General features: G+C 33.4%; 1 protein-coding gene across 1 annotated transcript; it reads left to right on the forward strand.

Annotated features, from left to right (window-relative positions):
- Nucleotides 1–230: 230 nt before the first annotated feature.
- On the forward strand, nucleotides 231–791 carry LOC120084806 (uncharacterized). Its single transcript, XM_039040625.1, has one exon. The coding sequence runs from the start codon at nucleotides 231–233 to the stop codon at nucleotides 789–791; it is 561 nt and encodes a 186-aa protein (XP_038896553.1).
- The last annotated feature ends 23037 nt before the right edge of the window (nucleotides 792–23828 follow it).

The raw sequence follows: 23828 nt of genomic DNA on the forward strand, positions 1-23828 counted from the left end.
CTAAGAACACAACACAAACAATGGCATTTGAAGAACAAGAAGAAATAATACCTGGTTCTATAAGTCATTTGCAACCAAGCACGTGTAACATGAAGGCACCTACGGTGCAACTAAGTACACTATTCCTCATACACCTACAAAACAATAATGATGAGAAATAATTCATGTGCTTCATTAAAGTTCTTTGTCAATTGCATATCAACATTCCTCTTATAGAAGCGTTAGAATAAATGGCAAGTTATGTAAAATTCTTGAAGGATATCTTAATAAAGAAAAGAAAGATCAGTGAGTTAGAAGCAGTAGCGCTAACGGAGGAGTGCAATGTGTTGATCGACAACAACATTCCTGAAAAGCAGAAGGATCCGGGCAGTTTCACTGTCCTTTGTTCAATTGGAGAAATAGACATAGGGTATGTGTTGTGCGATCTTGGAGCAAGCATTAGCTTCATGCCCCTTTCAATCTTCAAGAAACTGGGAATTGGTGAAGCTCAGCCCACTTCTGTAATGCTTCAACTTATTGATAGGGCTGTCACGTGTCCTAAAGGAAATGTTGAAGATGTCTTGGTAAAGGTTGAAAAATTTATATTTTTAGCAGACTTCATCATCCTAGACTATGAAGCTGCTCGGGATATCCCAATCATCCTTGGATGCTTGTACCTTGCTACTGGAAAAGTGTTGATAGATCTATATAAAGGCGAACTTACTATGTGTGTCGACAATCAAGAAGTTAAATTTAATGTGCTAAAAGCATTAAAGTTCTCAGATGATGAAGAGCCCTATCGACTCAATTGAGTTACCTGAAGAAGAGGAAATGGACCAAGTTTGTGAGATCCATGCGTTGGGTGAAACTATGAGAAGGTTTGAGCCATTAAGTTTGGATGAACGACAAACTAAACCAATGCGTCCATCTCTGAAAGAACCACCAACACTTGAATTAAAACCTCTCTCTGATCATTTAAAATGCACTTTTCTTGGATCTAATAATACTTTTCTTGTTATTATTTCAGCTAATCTTTCTCAGTCTAACGAGCTCTCTCTTTTGCAGATGTTGCAGAAGCATATGCGTGCAATTGGCTAGATGTTGGCTGACATTCGTGGAATCAACCCATCCTATTGTATGCACAAGATTCGACTGGAAAAAGGGAAATCTAGATCAATCGAGCCTCAACGCAGGCTAAATCCAATTATGAAATAAGTTGTCAGGAAAGAAATTATAAAGTGGCTTGACACAGGGGTAATCTACCCCATTTCTACAGCAATTGGGTGAGCCCAGTGCAATGCATCCACAAGAAAGAAGGCACTACTGTGATAGTCAATAGCAACAATGAACTCATCCCATCCAGAACTGTCACATTGTGGCACATATGCATGAACTATAGGAAACTCAATGCATCGACCAAGAAAGACCACTTTCCCCTTCTTTTTATTGATCAAACGCTCGATCAACTAGCTTGTAAAGAGTTTTACTGCTTCTTAGATGGATACTCATGTTACAACCAAATCCTCATCGTTTCAGAAGACCAAGAGAAAACAACTTTCACATGTCCCTTTGGGACATTTGCATTCAGACGCATGCCTTTTGGTATGCAACGCACCAGGAACTTTCCAAAGTGCATGATGGAAATTTTCTCTGTCTTGTTTAAACAATCTATTGAAGTCTTTATGGACGATTTCTCAGTTTTTGGGATTCCTATCAATCCCGCTTAAACAACTTAGAGGTTGTTCTCGCACGATGCGAGGAAATGAATCTAGTGCTGAATTGGGAAAAATGTTACTTTATAGTGATTGAAGGCGTTGTTCTAGGACACAAGGTGTCCAAAGCTGGATTGGAAGTAGATGAAGCAAAAATTGATGTTATAGCCAAACTGCCTCCGCCTGCTAATGTCAAAGCCTTGAGAAGTTTCTTAGGCCACGGCTTTTATCGAAGGTTTGTGAAAGAATTTTCCCAGATTATGCGACCACTGAGCGCATTGTTGAATTTAAATAGACCTTACATATTCAATGAAGACTCTCACAACACATTCGAGACCTTGAACTATGCATTAACAATAGCACTAATAGTAATAGCCTCGGACTGGACGCATCCGTTAATTCTAATGTGCGACTCAAATGATGTGGCAGTTGGAGCCATGTTCCGTAAAAAAAAAAGGTAAATTTAATACATCCCATTTTCTACGCGTCAAAAATGTTGAATGAGTGTCAAGAAGACTACACCACCACTAAAAAGGAAATGTTAGTGGTAGTGTTTGGCATTAAAAAATTTAGAGGTTATCTGGTCAGTGCATCAGCAACAATCTACACAGACCACTCCGCTATTAAGTTTCTAATGGACAAGAAGAACACAAAGCCAGGTTAATTTGTTGGGTGCTACTACTACAAGAGTTTGATGTGGAAATCAAAGATAGAAAGGGTACTGAAAACTAAGTGGCTGACCACCTGTCAAAACTGAAAAACAAAGAGATACAACTGGGACAAGCTGAAATTGGAGATGTGTTCCCTAATCAATTCTTACTTAGAATTGAAGACAATGAACCCTGATATGCAGACATAGTTAATTACTTAACCACAAAACCGTTTCTAAGCACTTCAACGTACAGTAGAAGAAATGGCTTATACATGATAGCAAATTCTATTTTTTAGACGAACCGTTTCTGTACAAGTAAGGTCCAAACTTCATCATACGTCAATGCGTCCCCGAAATTGAATAGCAACACATCCTAGCTGAGTGTTGTGATTCTCCTTACGGGGGTAATTTTAGAGGACAAAGGGTTGTTGCCAAAGTCCTTCAGTGTGGGTATTTATGGCCCACCTCTTTAAAGATGCAAGAGAGTATGTTCTGAAATGCGATCCCTGCCACTAAACAATATATCGAAAGCTGAGTTGTTTGATGTTTGGAGCATTGATTTCATGGGGCCTTTCCCTCAGTCTCGTGGACAATAATACATCTTATTAACAGTTGATTATGTATCTAAATGGGTTGAGGCAGTAGTTTGTGCCAAAAATGATGCGGAAACCATTTCAAAATTCTTGACCAGAAACATTTTCACATGCTTTAGGATGCCTAGGGCATTGATAAGTGATGAAGGTATGCATTTTCTTAACCGCATCATTCCTAAGTTACTTGCCAAATATAATATGAGGCACAAGATAGCTACCGCATACCATGCACAAACCAATGGGCAAGTCCAACAGAGAAATAAAGTCTATACTAGAAAAGATTGTCAATGCATTCAGGAAAGACTGGGCACAAAAGCTTGATGAGTCTTTATGGGCATACAAAACTACCTACAAGACGCTTATAGGTATGTCTCTTTACTCTTTGGTGTTTGGGAAAGCATGTCACTTACTTTTGGAGTTGGAGCACAAGGCGTTCTGGGAAGTAAAGAAGCCGAACCTGAGTTTGGAAGTCGCAGGAGAACATCGTAAGTTGCAACTCAACGAACTTGATGAGTGATGGCTCAACGCATATGAGAATATAAAGATCTACAAGGAAAGACCAAGTATTGGCATGACCAACGCCTCAGTAAGAAATAACTTTTTACTGGTCAAAAGGTCTTCTTGTTTAACTCACGTTTGGGACTGTTCCCAGGAAAACTGAAATCCAGATGGTCAGGTCCATTCATTAAGATAATCTTTCCTCATGGAGCCGTGGATCTCACACGAAAGGATGGTACAAACGCATTCAAAATAAATAGGCAACGGGTAAAGCCTTACATTGAAGGAAGCATGGAATGCCAGAAATCATCCATCGAGCTACGCAAAGCTATCTGAAGCTCGCATTGAAGCATCCCTGCTTAAACTAGACACATACTCCAGGGACGCTTATTCTCTGCTACTTTACTGTTTTACTTTCTGTATATTAATTTGATCTTTGTTTTGGTTCTTGTTTATACTTTTATGAAAAAAAAAAATTTATCTTGCATGTTTTTAAATGTTTGTTGAACCAACTCTGTGAAACCTTAAGTAGATGCGTTAGAGCTACGTCGACGCATCATCATGCGTTAGAAGATGAAAGGACATTCCCCATGGGGAATGAACCCCTCAAGTGTTTGGGAAGCCCTAGAAGCGTCTCTTTACATCTATATTTAATGAGCAGCCCAAACGTCACCCTCATCTGACACACGCCAACTCGTGTTCCTCATTCTCTCTTTTCTGCATTGAACTATAAAAGGGTTTGGAAACCCTTTCTCTCCTCTTCTTCTTCTTCTTCCCCGAACCCTCACTTTTAGAAATTCTTCAACCCTATGTCGTCTGACCAGACAACTCCTCTGTTCATTCAAACTCATTCGCAATCATAATGTCAGACGCCTCGGACAGCCATAACCTCTCTTTGAGCTTCATCGGAGACTCACTGTGAGCTCTTTATCTTCCTCATTCGTCTTTCTATCACCTGCCTCTTCCCCTTCCCTTATCTCAAAACCCACTATTTTTGCCAAGCAATAAGGTGGTTCATCTTTCGCTTCCCGAAAATCGTCCCAGCCTAAACCCACCACGAGGCCAGCTCTGGCAAAGACCATCAAACATGCTTCATCTTCCTTCGAAACCCTACCAAAATCCCAAGCGTCTGTGTCATCTACCAGACCCAAACCTTCAACACCAGTCAAGTTAGCATGCTAGTCTGTGTCTAAAACCCTTACTAAAACAACTGTCGCGCGATGCCTTACAAAAAGCCTACCCCTTCACCAACTATTCCAACCATCACCTCTATCATCCTAACACATGACCAAATTTCGGAGCACCTTTGCACTGCTCCATCACTAATCGTGTGTCCATTGGCACCTCTCTTAGTTGAACCCTTAGCCACAATCTTTCCCATTGAAGGGGATAAAACCACCCAACCTGCCCAGCCATCATCATCTATCCCTGTTTCTTCACCAGGTTCGCCACATACCCTACTTTTACCCCACTCGTTACACCACCTGAGCCTGCTGGTAATCCACCCTGTTCTGACAGCCCTACATTAGAACAAACCCCACACTCAACTGACCCTAAAGAGCTGGTTCGCCAAGATGAGCAAGAGGTCTTCGGACCTATCTTAGCCAACTTAGACCAAAGGAAGATGGAAGACATAGATAAGATGATGCATCCATACCAAACCAACGCATCAGCTGAAGCAATGGATGAAGTTAATCGCTTTATTATGATGCCGGAAGAAAAGTTAGAAGAGGAAGAAAATGCAGAAAGATCGGAAGAAGTCGGCCCTGACGCATCCCACCCACAACAATAAAATGCGAATGATAGGCCATCAACAAGAAGAAAAAGAAGGTTAATTGTGGAGGATGATTATTAAGATGATGAGGATGAAGAACATGTTGCACTTGGTCCTATGGTTGCAATACATGAGAGTAGCTCTAACTCGAGCATGTTAGAACGCAGGCTCGAAAAATACCGACCTGTGCATCAAAGGCAAAGGAAAACGACCCTTTAAAGAGAATTGGAAGAAGTGGCCAAGGCGTTAGCATGCGAGGCAAAAATTTATGAAGTTGGAAATGGAAAAGTGACAACTGCAACATCAAGGCAAGTAAAAGGAAGGAAGCGTCAATTCAATGATATACTATCTGAGAAAGGATTTTTCCCCAAGCGCAGTCCATTTCCCAAGTACATCACAGACATGGTTGACACAATGGGCTGGTGTCAGCTCTATGTTGGCCCTACACGAATCTGGCCTAACCTTGTTCGCTGTTTCTATGGAAGTAAGTTTGATGAGAATAAGGATGTGGCGCTTGTAGATGATACCTTGGTGCGCCTCTCTTCCAACAAAATCAATGAAATGCTTGATTCAGTCAATAATATGGATGCAAAGGGTAATCGCATCCTGGAATAACCAACTCCAAAGCAACTGGAGGATGCGTTAAGAACTGTGGCCAAGGCTAGAAGCACATGGTGTCCTAATTCTCCCGGAGTCTCGTTGTTTGTAAAGATACACATTGTTTGATGAATAAAATAAATGTTATTTAATTCTGGCATTTACTCATATCCAATAAACAAAGCTTTTTTGTTATCCTATGTGAACTTAAGCATGTATATGTGATATACAAGTGGATCATGCCTTATGTGATAACCTAAATAGGTCTGTAGTATAAGAATTAAGATGGGATAACTGATCCTGGTGATACTACGGATACGGCCCATTTTGTAGAGGTTTGCAAGTGTTGTAAACTACTACAGATAGTAGATCCTGACCATTCATTGGAGACGTGCGAGTGGGGGTGTCCTATACAAAGAGTTTGTATAAGACCTAGATAACGAGATGACTAGACTCTGTATATAATGCAGTTGATACTAGAGACTTGCATCTCACCTAAACGATCATAGGTGACACGACCTCAATCCTGAGTGTTTTGGGAACTCTTGCCTTTGATGGCGGTCCTTTGATTAGTATGGGTGAGAGTGACCAGATTGTCAACTCAACATGCCTACCTTTTTGGGGACTTGTCTGATCAGGGAGTTGGGAACTCAATCCACAAGATGGAATTCATTCCTTTCCCGAAGCAGGGATAAGTAGAGAGATTGCTCCATTAAGGGCTGATTTTGGGGCTTGAACATAGTGGCCACAACTTCTCTTTGGTAGAGAGGACTCAGTCATAGTAGGACTATGACGTATGTTCATTAGAGGGATCAGTGGTACTTAAGAAGTTAGATGTAACTACAGGGGCATAACGGTTATTGGCCCAGTTGTACTTACGAGCGATCTGTGAAGGTTGTCGTACTGCTGATTAGTTAAGATGGACACATAATATATCTGTGGTAAGAAGAGTTTAGCTGTTGGTTTTTAGTGGAGTGCCTGGCAGTTAACAGATGGTGGATCCTGTGACTAAAGAGTTAAGTCAGTTATTCACGTACCGTTGAAGCTTTGAGCTACAGGTCCATAAGGTCCCCTTGGTAGCTCAATGGATTTAATTGAGAATCAGTTCTTGGTGTTGATTTGAAATGTTCAAATTGACAAGAGGTATTTTTATTATATATGATATAATCGGTATGATGTATGAGATACATCTAGTGGAGGATTAATGTAAATGAGATTTACATTAAGTACCATGGAATAGAAAAGAAAAACTATGGTTTATATGTTTCATGAGATGAAATATTAAAACTATAGGTTATAAATTGTTGGATCGATATGGCAAACCTAGAGGGGGTGAATAGGGTTTAATTAAACTTTTTTTCTAAATTAACCCAATTAAACTAATTAATACACTTTTTATAAATAATAAGAAAAATTCAATTTAGGCAACAAATAAGATGACAAAAATGTGATAATTTAATTCTATCAAATTTTAATAAATAAATAAGAACAAACTAAAACATAAAATAAATTGCTTAAATTAATTTCAAAAATAAAAAGGAAAGAGTTAGAGAAGAAGACACCGTAATTTTTATAGTGGTTCGGTCAAACTCGACCTACTCCACTCCCCGAACGCCTCTTGGGAATTTGAATAAAATCTTTCCGACTATTTCCACGGATTAGAGCCCAACCGTTACACCACCGCTCATTTTACGGGTTCAAGAGCAAACCTGATCCTTTCTACGGTTTAGGATCAAACCGTTACAAATGTTGGAATTTTTGAAGAACACAATACAACTCTTACTAGAGTGGATTTAAAAGTTTAAGTACTCAACAAGTTTATCCTCACAATACAATAACACTCTCTCAAGAATAAGATGAAAAAAAAATTGGGAACTTAGAGAGAGCAACAATAGAACTTTGAGTTTTGAAGGATTATGAAATGTAAAATTTTTTGGTTTAAAATTTGGAGAGGAAGATGGTTTATATAGAGATGGAAAAAATTTTAGAAACCACAATTAATTTGGACCATTGGATTTTGGAAAAGAAAAACCAATGGTGGAGATTTTAAACTAAACTAGTCTTTAGATACAAACAAAATATAATATTAAATTCCTTTTCTTTTTAAAATTAATCCAAAAAATAAAAAAAACATACCATGTGTCAAAAACTAGCCATTAGACACAAACATAAAATAATATTAAATTTATTTTTCTTTTAATTCATTTTCTTTTTAAATTCATTCTTTTTAAAGTCAATTCAAAAATAAAAAATATACCATGTGTAAAAAAAACTAGCCTTAGACACAAACATAAAATAATATTAAATTTATTTTCCTTTTAAATTTCTTTTTAATTTCAAATTTTTTTATTTTAAATCAATCTAAAAATCAAAAGTCCATCATATGTTAATCTCTTAATGATCTACCATTCAACCAATATGCTGCCACATGTCTACATGCAAATGGTCTGGTTATGCCACGTCATTCAGCATGGTATTTTCTCTATAGACTTGTTTCGGTCATATCTTCTTCGTTTTAGCTCCGATTTGAGTGATTCAAGAGGTGTTGGAATCGTTGTTCCGAGCTCTACGCTATGGACATATTAAAACACTAAGATTTTCAGTAATTAAAAATTGAGTTTGTTATCATCAAAATATTGATTAATTAATTAATTAAAATTAATTAATTTGAGATCAAGGGCTAAAAAACCAACAATCTCCCCCTTTTTGATGATGACAAACCATTCAAGAAAAATAGCTTGAAATACATGTAAACCATATGTAGCACATAATAAATTCAACATATCACCATAAAGATCATTCTTGAAATTCACTCAAAAAAAAAAATTCTCCCCCTAATTAATACAATCAAAATCATAACAAATTTTTAGCATATTTTTCTTAAACTTCTCCCCCTTTGGAATCATCAAAAAGAATAATTAAGAAAAATTTAGAACTACATAAATGTTTCCCTTAAAAATATGAACATAAATTTAGCACAACTCCCCCTAAGAATATTAACACATGCTTTCTATATCTCCCCCTATCAAAATGCCTTCTAAAAGATTTAACAAGTAAAATTATAAAATCAAGAGGCATCACAACGAATAATACCGAGCTCAAGGCTATTTTTGCAAAAGTTTTCTTCATTCAAAGGTTTGGTAAAAATATCCGCTAATTGATTATTAGAGCCTACAAATTCAAGAGTAATATTATCATTTTGCACATGTTCTCTAATAAAGTGATGCCTAATATCAATATGTTTAGTCCTTGAATGATGTATAGGATTTTTAGTCAAATTAATAGCACTAGTATTATCACAAAATATAGGCACATTATCAAACTTTAATCCAAAATCACAAAGAGTTTGTTTTATCCAAAGAATTTGAGCACAACAACTAGCAACTGCAACATATTCCGCTTCGGTAGTGGATAAGGCAACCGAATTTTGCTTTTTACTAAACCAAGAAACTAAGAAACTACCAAAAAATTGACAAGTCCCACTAGTGCTCTTACGGTCAAGTAAACTACCTGCAAAATCTGCATCGGAATATCCTACCAAATTAAATTCAACATTTATAGGATACCATAAGCCTAAATCAATAGTACCAAGCAAATATTTAAAAATTCTTTTAACGACATGTAAATGTGATTCCTTAGGACAAGATTGAAATCTAGCATAAAGGCATACACTAAACATAATATTGGGTCTACTTGCGGTTAAATAAAGTAAAGATCCAATCATACCTCTATAAGTTTTTATATCCACACACTTACCTTTTTCATCCTTGTCAAGCTTAGTGGATGTGCTCATAGGAGTTTTTGCAATTTTACCTTCATTGAATTTGAACCTTTTGAGCAAATCCCTTGTGTATTTTTCTTGACTTAGGAAAATCTCATCCTTGAGTTGTTTGATTTGGAGTCCAAGGAAGAAGCTAAGTTCTCCCATCATACTCATCTCAAATTCACTATGCATACACTTAGAAAATTCTTCACACAAAGATGGATTAGTAGAACCAAAAATAATATCATCCACATATTTTGTACTAAAAGCATATCATTTTCTTTAGTCTTAATAAAAAGAGTAGTATCAATTTTACCCATTTTAAATCCATTCTCAAGCAAGAAATTACTAAGTCTATCATACCAAGCTCTTAGAGCTTGTTTTAAGCTATAAATAGTTTTTTTCAACTTATAGACATGATTAGGAAAATCAAAACTTTCAAACCCCGGAGGTTATTCTACATAAACTTCCTCCATGATATAACCATTTAAAAATGCACTTTTCACATCCATTTGATACAAAATGAAATTCTTATAAGAAGCAAAAGCAAGCAACATTCTAATAGCTTCTAATCTAGCAACGGGTGCAAAAGTTTCTTCATAATCTATTCCTTCCTCTTGACAATAACCTTGAGCTACAAGTCTAGCTTTATTTCTAATGATATTTTCATTTTCATCCATTTTATTTCTAAAGACCCATTTAGTTCCAATTATAGAAGCATGAGAGGGCCTATGGACTAACTCTCAAACTTTATTCCTTTCAAATTGATTTAATTCTTCTTGCATAGCTAAAATCCAAAATTCATCATTTTCGGCATCTTTAAAACTTTTTGGTTCAATTTGAGAAATAAAAGCAAAATTATTAAACATATTAAGAGAGGAACGAGTTTTCACACCTTGTTCGGGATCACTAAGAATTAACTCTTTGGGATGGGAAGGAGCATACCTCCACTCTTTGGAGGATTATGAAATGTAAAATTTGTTGATTTAAAATTTGGAGAGGAAGATGGTTTATATAGAGATGGAAAAATTTTTAGAAACCACAATTAATTTGGACCATTGGAATTTGGAAAAGAAAAATCAATGGTGGAGATTTTAAACTAAACTAGTCGTTAGATACAAACAAAATATAATATTAAATTTTTTTTCTTTTTAAAGTTAATCCAAAAAATAAAAAAACATACCATGTGTCAAAAACTAGCCGTTAGACACAAACATAAAATAATATTAAATTCATTTTCCTTTTAATTCATTTTCTTTTTAAATTCGTTCTTTTTAAAGTCAATCCAAAAATAAAAACATATCGTGTGTAAAAAACTAGCCGTTAGACACAAACATAAAATAATATTAAACTTATTTTCCTTTTAAATTTCTTTTTAGTTTCAATTTTTTTAATTTTAAATCAATCCAAAAATCAAAAGTCCATCATATGTTAATCTCTTAATGATTCACCATTCAACCAATATGCTGCCACATGTCTACATGCAAATGGTTTGGTTATGCCACGTCATCTACCACGGTATTTTCTCTATAAACTTGTTTCGGTCATATCATCTTCGTTTTAGCTCTGATTTGAGTGATTCAAGAGGTGTTGGAATCGTTGTTCCGAGCTCTACGCTATGGACATATTAAAACACTAAGATTTTCAGTAATTAAAAATTGAGTTTGTTATCATCAAAACATTGATTAATTAATTAATTAAAATTAATTAATTTGAGATTAAGGGCCAAAAAGCCAACATAAATATAATATGATAAGTTGGTTACCATTTATATTTATAATAATATTAATTATTGGATAATTAAATCTTTTTCTAATAACCAATTAAGTGGGATGTTCATGGTAACTGTGAGATAAAAGGAAAATTGTTTTCCTAATTTTAGTAAGTTTTGTGGAAAAAGTTCTGGCAAAAATTGTTTTGAGATTTCTCTCAAAAAAAGAAACTCATGGACGTTGTCAAGTAAATACAAAATTACTAAGCGACAGCTTGAGCGAGCTAGACGATCGTATAGTGTTTGTAGACAACAGACACGGTAATAAGCGATGAGCTAAACGATCGCTTAGCTTTTGCTAAACGATTGGGCATCAACTTATACGATAGGTTTCTGTCGTCTCCCACTTGCCCAATCGTATATACGATTGTTCATTCCTCCTTCGTCTGCCTCAAACCAAGTCCAAACAGAGCCCACCCTCTGGATTCTCACACCGAAAATACCAAAGTAACCTTCTTGGTGGTGTCATACTCAACTCGACGCCGTCGAGGTTCTGTGGAGGTTGTTCATGCTATTGGGGAGTTTGTGACCAAGGCGATCGTAGAGGTCCAGTGCACGGTGTTCGTGCTACGGAGTAGTCGTGTTGTTCGAGCGTTTGAGGTTGCTATGTTCGAGCATTCGTGAGCAAGGAGCGTGGAGATGAGTCGACAAACGTTCATAGTTTTTCTCCTTGTTTCTTGTTGTATCATGCTGTAATTTCTATATTGATTGCATAACTGTATGTTTTGTTTACGACTGTAATTTGTAAGTTCATACATGATTGTAATTTGGAATGATCTATTTCGCTGCTCATGGAAATCCTCGTATTCGATTTCCTTCAATATTTCCCTCTTTCATCCTTCCAACCAAAGAACCAATGGGTTGGGAACAAGTCTAACATACAGGAGACCCAATTGGGGAAACACAAGAAACCCAACAACTCCTCATCAATGCAGCTTCACCTCTAGTACAAGCCAATATGGATGAGCTAAAACAGGTCATCCAAGACCAAATCAGACCATTGGCTGCATCTATGGAAGCACTTCACATGCAGTTGGCAACATTGCAACGCCAGAATGTAGTGTTAAGGAATTACATGTGCCAACAAACGCAGAGAAGCCTGGACCATTTTAATTTCACAACTCAGTATATCAACCAAGTCCTGATGGGGATGTTCGTGTTGCCTCCTCTGCCAGTCCACTTGGTTAATCCCCTACGACTCATGGATGAAGACCCAACACCTAAACACAGGAATGATACGCCAACGCAATAAAGATTTGGGGTTGTAAGCTTGTATTTTGTTATTTTAACTACTCTTTTGTAAGCGTTAATTTTTTTTTTTTTATTCCAATGCATTCTCCTCTATAGAACTGAATGAAACGTGTATCAATTTTTATCCTTGCATTTGTCCTGCTGAATGCCTTTCTTGATTCCTTAATTATCTTCTTGTCTTGTGCTTTGAGTTGATACCTAGATGATATTAACAATGTAAAACCTATAAGTCTGAAGTTAGGCATTAGAAATATCAAGTTTGGAACTTTTCTAAAAAATCAAACATATGTTTTATCTCTAACATGTGCAAGCTCCAACTCAAACCTCCTTTTGAAAATCAGGTATTTTTATAGTTCTCTTTCAGCAATGAGGACCTTGTTGATCTCCAAAATTGGGGGTGGAGGAGGTCCGAGTTGATGCATCCAATTGTGTATAAAAATTTTACATTTGATCCAAAATATATATATATGTATGTATGTATGTATGTATGTATATGTATGTATGTATATTTCTGGATGTAATAAGCAAACTCCTTTGTCAACGCAATATAAAAGAAAACTTCAGTTGATAAGATTTAAGATTGGGAATGGCACTTAGCCATAGTTGGATACTCGCATGACACCCGTGGGGGCAAACCAAAATGAAGTTAAGTATCCAAGACCAACACATCCCAACTCACTATCTAAGCTTAAGAAAAACTTAGTCATCTTGAAATGCATAGATGCTTAGATATGAGTTCAATTGTTAAGGGCACTTGCTCATACTTGGATACTCGCATGACACCCGTGGGGGCAAGCCAAAATGAAGGTGGGTCACCTGAATCAATACATGGGTGGTCCTAGGAATAACAACCTGCATTTTCTTTTATTAAGTCTTTTCTTTTACAAGAATAACGTCTAACACATTATTGGGATAGAAAGATGAAAATGTTTTGGGAAACAAAAAAAGTTGTTGACAAAAAAGGCTTGCCACATTCGAGATAAGATATATTTTTTTTTAGAGAAGGAACAAACCTGTATTTTTCAAACACCAACCTTAGAACACTTATAAGTTGCCATAATGAGAGGTGAAGCCAGCGCATCAAGATGATGAAAGTATGATAAGGAACTATTTTAGAAATGCTCGAGGATGAGCATTGTTCAAAATTTTGGGGTGTGATAACTTGTAGAAATACAAGTTATTGTCTCTTAAAAGTTAGAACATTTAAGATTCTTAATGATAAAAACACATTCATCTTAAGGGAAAACGCATGGAGTTCTTCAAACACATCACTAACTCTTGCAAAAGCATACTTCTTATAAAAACTGCTTCATTAACGCATCTTATTACAGGATTTTAAGAAAATTCACTTAGTGTTGTAGGCCAAGTTAATGCAATGGCATGCGTACGAAATTTTCCAATGCAGAAAAGATACATTGGCTCGCACTTCTTCGTCAAATCACCACTTGCAAGTATGGGCATCTGACTGGTGGCGTACGAAAAGCATCTGAACTAGCAGGCAGCTGACCAGGGCATGGAAATTAATGTTATCTTGTCAAAAGTTTCGATGAAAATGCTTATAAATAAGAAGACCCACAGCCAAAGAAAAGGGATACAACATACTTAGAGAAATCATAGAACTTAAATCGTAGCTGCTCTGTCGTTACAGAAAGGAGATAGAAGGAAAAGAACCATTGTCATCATTGATCAAGGAGAGTAGTTGAAGACCAAGCTCAAGAGAGAGTTCTTCATCATTTCTTCACCCAGTTGGTTGCACACGAATTTAAATCAAGCAAAAAGGACAAGAGATTGAACTCTACGGCTTGACTTTTCCTTTCTTTTATTTCACTTTCGTTTTCCATTCTATGTGATTAAGTGTGATTGTTGTAAAAACAGTTTCTATCTTTAAAATTCAATCTTACATTTGATCCATCCACTCTTGTCTCTCTATTTACATTACATTGTATGTGATTACCACACTCTTGTTGCATACTTTAATTTCAAGCTTTAATCAACTTGATCACTTGGTTGAAGTAATAAAGTAGTTAAACTATTCGAGAGAATAGGATAACTAAAGAACACATTGAGTCAGAACGCACAGTATATTTAGAGATAAAAATACTTGTGTTTTTACTACTTTCTATGACCAACGCATTCACCCTAGAGATAGGAATATATGTGGCATTCATATTGAGAAATGTTGAATAGTCTAATTTAAGGAACAGAAACCTAACTCATCCACATACACTTGGTTTGTAAACAAGCATTCATATCATCTTTACTTCACCCTTACACCTTCACACACGTGTTCATCTTACTTGGAGTCAACGCATATCCCAAGCATTTAGCACCACTCATTCATAAATCCATTTGTTTCACTTGAACTCTTATGTCCTCTTGTATACGTGCATTGAGAATAGTGTAAATAAACCTCTCTCGCATTAATCTAGGACCTTTCTGCAACTGAAACAATGCAAGGCGTGCGTTAGTTTGTCATAAAATCCTTTTGTTCGAACCTAGACTTACAAGGAACCTAAGTTATATTTATACTTGGATATGATTTAGGAAAGCTTGTACGCATTATACAAAGTGCATCGCATCATCTCAACACATCGCTTAATCCTCTCACCTAAAGAAGTGATTCATCATTCATTTCCATCTATCTCAACCTCACTTTTCACCCTTATTTACATGTACTTTTTAATAAAAATCATGAGGAAAACAATCCCTAAAGTTAAATTTCAAACACCTTAGTTGAAACATTACCGTCTTGATTGTTTTGGTGCTTAAAGGTTGATGCATGAGCCAGTACAGGGGAAAAATTAAGGGCCACTTAAAACCATTACGAGATGATTAGAACTAATTAGAAGGGCTTTGAACTCACCCTTGCATGAATAAGTCTAGAATTAATTTCAAATCATGCTTCATTGATTGGTTATGATTTGATTTCGTTATTGAGTGAAAATTAAATCCTAGGAGACTATTGAGGCTTGAGTAATGAACAATGAAATTTGAGTGAGCGTTTCATTTATATGACTATGTGTTTTACTCTATCTTGCTCGAGAACAATATAGAATTAAGTTGGGGGTGTTTGATAGCATCTAAAATGTGCTATCTAGATTCGCTTAATTTGGGATTGTTCTAGTCTTTTATGTGTTTATTATGCTATTTTGTAGGTATCAAGTACTTAAGAGATAGAATAGAGCATTTAAAGTCATGTGGAGTTAATTTGAAGTAATTTGGAAAAAATATCAAATTTTCTGGAAAAAATATAAGAGATCACCGTGATGTATTATTTGTATTCCATTAAAGCAAGTGTATATCAATAAGAGTTATTGATCAAAGATGATACTATAATAAAAATTGTTTAGATAGGTCAGATGCATCTTACTCAAATAGTTGAAGGTACCTTAATGTAGTGGGAGGAATTATGATAACCTAGTCATAATTTGAGTAGAAACTCAAGTCACCAAATCTCGGTGACGGTATCGAGAAACAAAAAGTTGTGAAAATAAGATGCATTTTCTATATAGTTTAATGAGAAATCCATAGTATACTAAAGTGTTTATGTCAATCCTTTCGGCTAAAGTGTTTGAGGATCACCTAGTGCTACAGATGAAGTGTTCCTAATTCGTACATGTAGTGACATCAGGAGTGGGGGCGTTCTGTGTAATGAGTTTACGCAAGATTGGACCAAGAAATAAGTCACTCTTACTGTATAACGTTGTTTACTATTTAAGACTGACTAGGTAACTTGACCTTAATCCTAAGCTAACTATGAAGTTTTGTTAGCTCAAGCTTAAGGTAAGAAAAATGAAGAAAACGAGTGGTCATTCACCCAAAACGGCCACCTGGATCGAAAGATATGACTTAAAACTCAAAGCATAATTTTTATAACCGTGTGACGGCGCCACGATGCTACACCATTTTTCAGCATTCTGTGAAGCGTGCCATGCCTAACATTGTAGGGCACTGCAGTGCTCTCGCCTGGGGGCACTTTTGTCATTTTCTCTCCGGTTTGAAGCCTCTGATGCTCTTTTTAGCTCCTAATTGCTCCAAATAAACTCTCAACGGTCGGTAACACTTCAGAATGCTTGTATTACTCGAGATCCTACAAATGGAAACATTTAAACACATTAAATATCATAAATGGACAAGATTAGAGGCACTAAGATAGCACATTTTTTGTGCTATCTATATTCAAAAGATCCAAATGAATTTGAGAACTTGCTTAATGTTGCTGAAAACCCATTATATGAAGGATGCAAAAATTCACCAAGTTGTCTACATTAGCCAAGTTGTACAATTTAAAAGTTAAATATAGATGGATTGATATTAGCTGTTTAGAACTACTCAAAACTTTTAAGGAAATTTTGTCTACTACCAATTAGCTCCCAACATCAATGTATGATGCAAAGAAAACATTATGTACATTAGGAATGAATGATGAAAAGATTCATGCATCCCTTAATGATTTTTGTTTGTATAGAAAATAACATAATAACATAATTGAATGTCTTGAATGTGGTGAATCAAAGCGGAAGTATGTTAAGAATGGAAATTAGTTTATGTTTTCATGATTCTTAAATCATTTTAATATATTTAAATTTGTCTTCATTGGAATGTAGAAAAAATATCTTCAATGAAGGTGATTTCGAGAGAGCTAATGTGTGGAGGAAGGCTCGAGCAAATAAGAACAGAGAGTATGATAATGAACACATCCAAGAAGTTGTCAATCAAATCATAAGACGCATTACATTTTACAGAGTAAGTTACATATATACATTTGTTAAATTATGATCGAATATAATTTCTTTCTAGGACAAAGTCTCAAAGAGTTATGATCCACTTGGCAACAAACAACCATCTCCCAAAGATATTTTGACTCAGCTCTTCGGTACACAAGAAAGTAGAGGTGTGTCCATGGAGTTGGCAATTTTGTTACCCCTACGCCTTACTTTCACATAGTGAAATGTTCAAAATAAGAGAGTGATCAAAATAAGGAAATCAGTAAAGAGAATGAAGTACTTCGTTTGTGCATTAAAGAATTGGAAGCTCACAATCAAATGACATAGTCTACATCGACATCTGGACAAAAATTGCTCCAAACCATGATTGGCATATGAGATTGAATCCGAAAAGAAACCAAACGACTACAAGAATGTAAAAGGGATTAAATTCCAAACGAAACTAAAAAAACAAGGTGAAGATAAATAAGGTTAAACAAAAAGCAAACATGCATGTGATCATTTTGAATGATCAAGAAGAGAATATCAAGAATGAGAGTAAAAAAGAATGAACTTTAAAGGTAATTAGTTAAGTTTACTCAATTTGTTGCATTGGTTGATTTTGTTGGTTTATGAATTTGATATTGTTGCATTAATGACTTTCATAATGTTCGTATTAGGAGAAAACATCAATGAGAATTGCCAAGGAAAAAGAGGTTGTTAGTGAGTCAACAGTCAATTTGCCACTACCTTTAAAGTCAGTACTTAGGTGTGTTGAAAATATAATGGCAAAGAGTCTAGCATTTCTTTCCAACTACCTGTTGAATTGTGTGGTTTCAGTAGAAAGAGTTGTGGCTTGTGATAATATATTGTTGACTTTTTAACATGAAAGAAATTGAGACTTTGACATTGATGACTTATATGGTGTAAGTAATATAATGTGATTCATTTCAGTACTCTAATCTTTTATAGGTACTCGTTTATTGACTTTTAATCTTTTATAGGTACTTGCAATCATATTTTGTTGTTTCAAAGGAAGTTTTATAATACATATTTTTTTTACCCGTCTATTATATCTATTGGACACTACTCTCAAGAAATTAGGGCTCGAAACCTATGTAGTAGTCTAATGATTTTATAACAAAATCATAGTTTTTGCTCCTTTTAATCCAGATTAAGTAAAGTTTTACCAATCAAATCACTAAAAGTTCTTGCATTAACAGTAAACATATACTAATTGTATTCTATTTAGTGGACATTGGGCACTATTGACTATTAATGCGTATGACGATATTGTCTATTATCTTGACTCATTATGAACAACATCCTGAGTAGATATCAGATATGTAACAGAGACGTAAGTTAACTTCTTGCCTATGATGTTTTTCATTTTAAAGTTTACTTTATTTTAATGTTTTGTGGTTGTTTCTTGGCAATATGGCTATTGCGATCTTTCGGTCTCAAAAAAATATTAAAAAAGGTCTAAAAAAAACATTATGAAAAAAAGTAAATGAAAGTATAAACATATTTATTCGTTAATTAAATTATAGTCGTGTAATTTTGGAAATATGTGTGTTGATCATATGGGGTACTTGATATATATATAGTCGTGTAATTTTTAAAATTGTTCAAATATGGGTTTGATCATTCTTTTGGGATTTGAGTTTATATTGGGGTTCAACATTCTTTTTGAAATTGTTCATATGAGAATGAAAGTCTTCTAATTTAGAAATTGTTCATATGAAGTTTGTTATGAACTTTGTTAACATGAGGTTGTAAGTATATGACAATATATATGTTTAGGATACATGAACTTTGTTAACATGAGGTTGTAGATATATGACAATATACATGTTGCTTGTTTATTTGGTTAATAAATGATTATCCTCTTCAATTAAATTAATTATATCATTGTTGGGTCTCAAAATAGGAGCAATTATATGTAGTTTCTATAATATAATTAAAAAAGAAAAGTACTTAAGAACTTGACAAGCAAAATGTATAAAGTATTAATTAAGTTGTCATTTTCTAGCTGTCAAGATGAAGATACAGTTTTTTAGTAGTGTTTTTTTAATTCTTTTAAATGAATTAGTAGATATTAACAATAAAATTGAGTATTGAGTAAAAAAAATGAAGTTAAAAGTGTAAATCTTGAAACATAAGAGTCAAAATAAATAAAACTCAAAATTCAAATAAAATTGTAATATTTGAAATTTTATGGATTAAATTGAAATCAAACCGAAAACTTAACCACTAATAATAAAATATTTTGAAACGTATGGATCAAACGTAAACTAGCTTGTAAAATTTAATCTTTTCGAAAAAAAGTGATTAAAGCTCCAATAAATTTTTAAAGAGAAAGGTATTTGTTTTGTTTTGTGAGAATGGTCCAAAAATAAAAGTACTTTAAAATTTATAGGTACTTCACCCAAAATTATAGGGACCGATTGAAATTGAGTACTGAATAAAAAGAAATAAAGTTAAAAGTTTAAATCTTAAAATTTAAGAACCAAAAGAAATAAAACTCAAACTTCAAATAAATTTTTAATATTTAAAATTTTATGATTAAATTGAAATCAAACCGAAAAGTTAAGCACTAATAATAAAATATTTTGAAACTAATGGATCAAACATAAACTACTCCTAAAATCTAATTTTTTGGAAAAGAATGATTAAAGCTCCAATAAATTTTTAAAGAGAAAGGTGTTTTGTTTTGTTTTGTGAGAATGGTAAAAAAAAAAAGTACTTTAAAGTTTATAGGTACTTGACCCAAAATTATAGGGGACCCGACTGATATGAAACTTACCCACCATGCACCAATTATTTTGCAACTTGCTATCCCACACTATTATAGTCATTAGCAAGCAATGGGATCGGGTAGGTGTACTTGAAAATAAATAACTCAGATTTTTTTTTTTTTAGGTTCAACAATTACTAGAGTGGGCAGACCCAAATCAATAATAATTGGTATATTTATTCATTAAGCTATGTTGAGATTGGGTTTCTACCTCTACTTTTTTAGCTATAGCAAAAAAAATGTAAAGTCGAAATTATATTTGATGTGTAAATTCGTTATCTTCGTAGGTTAAATAAGTCCTTTAACGTTTGATATGATCTTTTAAAAAATATGTTTTTGAATTGAAGAAATTATTTTGTATAAGGAATATGTAAAAGGGAAATAAAACTATTTGAGTGCATAAACTAAAGGGAAATTATTTTAAATGACAAGACTGTTAAAAATATTTACAAATAATAGCAAGATATCATTGTCTATCTACGATAGACCGTGATGATAGACACAGATAGACATAGATAATAGTCTATCGTGATCTATTCGGTCTATCGTAGATAAACAGTAAAATTTTGTATATATTTGTAAACAATTTTCTATATTTGAAAACAACTCTAAAGTAATTTTTTTTTTTTTTTTTTGTATTTTTTAGCATTTATCAAACTATTTTTCATTTGAATTGTTGAAAAATGGGTCCTTAGTTAAAGGTGCCTTTTAAATTTCTTAGTAGACACAACCAACTTTAAATGGCATTTAAATTACAACATATACATGGTTTATAAATTGAAAAACATTGTTCAATATCCATATTTTTCGTATTATTATATCTTCTAAATTATAAAGGTCTATACTAGCTAGATTTTTTTTTATTGTAAATTACACAAATACAAACCTCTTAAAAATGTGAGACAATTTTATGGAAGTTCTCTTTAAAAATATGAAGAGACATCTATTTTGTGAGAATTTGGATGTGAATATATGTATGTATGTATTCTCAAACACTATTTGATCCCTTTGCATTTAGATCATTTGAAAACTAACTTTATCTTTCAATTAATTTTACTTCATTAAGATTCAATATGTAAAAAACAATCTATAAAGAAATTGATGTGGTCTATCATGATTTTAAGGCATAAATGTGATTGATCTCAAATTAATATATAGATATATATATTGAAGAAAAAAAATAATACATTTGGTCAGTAATTATTGTACATGTTAATTATAATCCATCAAGTTATTTAGTACTAGAGTTATTGATACTAAGATTGTGACCCATTTTTTTTATAGACGAATGATTAGGTGCATCACATGTTGGACCTAATTCAACTTTCTCCTCTTTTTAACATAGTAAAAATGAAATTATAAAAAATTATATCACATGACACACTATTATTAGGTGCAGGAGCAGCCTCTAAGAAAAGTATTTCCTAAGTAGAATATAATTTCTTTCAACGCCTTGGTTGAAGATATAATTTATGTGTTTTTTTAACCATTATTTTTAAATTAATGTGTTTTGTATGGATTTATCTAAAATACCTTTTAATTTCGATACATTTATATATATATATATATATATATATATATATATATTAGGTTTAAATCTTATTTTAGTCTCTAAACATTGAATCAGACTATCAGAAATATTCATTTTTAGTCCCTAAATTTTTGAAAATATTTATTTTAATCCCTACATTAAAATTATGTTAAATCTTCAATAGAAATGTGAAGAACAACCAACAAGCCAAAATACTGAACGACCATATTTTTTAACTAAAATGTATTGCTAACTTATTTGGTAGTCTAATCACCCAAAAATATAAGAAACATTGTCATTTTGTTAAAGAGTTAACAAACTCTTTATATATCAAGGACCAAAATAAAATGATATTCACATTTTAGGGACTAAAACAAATATTTTAAAAGTTTAGAGACTAAAATAGAACATTATTCAAAGTTCGGGGACCAAAATAAAATTTAAACCAATAAATTATATCTTACCATTTTTTTTTTCAAAATCATTTTAAATTACAAAGTTGTTTGGTTGCACAAAGTCACATTTATCCAAGGTAAAACGTAATAAATCAATGATAATCTAAAAAGTGGATTCCATTTTATTACATTTCCTATTGGTTACTTATGCTTCATACCCGTACTGACATTTGGGGTCTACTTTCGAATCTGTAATAAAAAAGCATAATCTGTTTGAGGAGCAGAGGGTGATCAATATGATTGCGTTTGGAAATTACGTTACCGTTATCGTTATAGTATAAAATTATGAACCTGTCACATTTACTATTATCGTTACTATTATCATTTGACCCTAATGATATCGATAATGGTACAGTAATAGTAAATGTGACGGATTCATCATTATGAGTAAATCTGATCAAAAGCAATTGAATTACATTTTTTATTGTGATCAAAATTACGATTGATCTATCAATAAAAATCCATTTAAATTATACCACTTTTGATTATCCAAAATCACTCAATAAGTTATACTAAATACACTTTAAATTCCTTTAAAGAAAACACACTTTGAATTTTCTTCTAAAAAATACACTTTAAATTCATTTTTTTTTTCAAAGGTGTCGTTGGTAGAAAAATAAATCTTTTTAAAAAAATATTTTTTTTCTAAAGTTATTCCAAATAAACTGTTAGAAATTTTCAATGTATTTTACAAAATCCAACATCAAACATCATGAGAAGTTTCGTTCACGGGAATTTTAGGAGTTATATCAATTTTCACAATTCCATACCAAATTCACCCTGTTTACGTGTTTTTTTTCCCTCGAAATTAAGCGGTTTTACCAAATCATTTATTTGTTTGGCGTCTCATTCCAAGAACAGTTCTGAAATATGGTAATTTAAAAAAAAAATCTGAAATATTAGGTTTGTAACATAGTTTTAACTTTCACAGTTCTATTGTTATTAAACTACTTGTTAAAAAGAAAAAAGAAAAAATAAATAGGCCTTCGTGATACAAGAATTTGTTTTAAAAACTAAAGATTTCAGTTGAAAATTGGAAAAAAAAATATATTTTCATTATATTCGAAAATATACGTTTGGTTTCAGATTAAAACTTAAAATTTGAATTCAAGAGTTAAAGTTGTATTTGATTTTGATTTTGAAAATGTAAGGAAAAAAACAATGTGATTCAGAGGAAAAAAAGGGAAATTGTAATGGGTGGCAAAATAACTTGTGTACTTTGCAAAGGTGTATTTAGGGTTTCTAATTTTGCAAATATGGCAAAATATTCAAATTTTGACTTTGCTTTTTTTTTTTTTTGTTTTTTGTTCGTATGTCGATTTTACCCTCTAACAAAAATTCCTATAAGCACGTGTATGTCGACTTTGCTTGGATTTAAGCACGTGTGTTTCATTTTATAGGCATAATATTCTGAGTGTATCAGCAATATATCATATATAAGACATGTGTGCATCAAGCAACAGATACTTGAAGTAAAAGTGTATCAACATTATATCATCAACAATCAACATTCCAAGTGTATGAACAATAAGTCTAAAAGTAATCAACATTCGATCTATTTTGAACTTAAGCATGTTTACTTCATTTTATAAGTTTGATATTGTAAATGTATTAGTGTAGTATATATTAGATATAAGATATGAGTGTATCAGTGAATAAATACTTGAAGTGATAACACATGAGTGCAACATATCTAACATCAACTCAACATTCAAAATGTATCAACAGTATATCACATATTATAAACTT

This window comes from Benincasa hispida, chromosome 9, assembly GCF_027475165.1.
Source record: "Benincasa hispida cultivar pf3 chromosome 9, pf3_genome.v1.1, whole genome shotgun sequence".
Lineage (NCBI taxonomy): Eukaryota > Viridiplantae > Streptophyta > Magnoliopsida > Cucurbitales > Cucurbitaceae > Benincasa > Benincasa hispida.

Coding starts and splice junctions, on each gene's coding strand:
- LOC120084806 (XM_039040625.1), top strand. CDS start 231: ATGGCAAGTTATGTAAAATTCTTGAAGGATATCTTAATAAAGAAAAGA.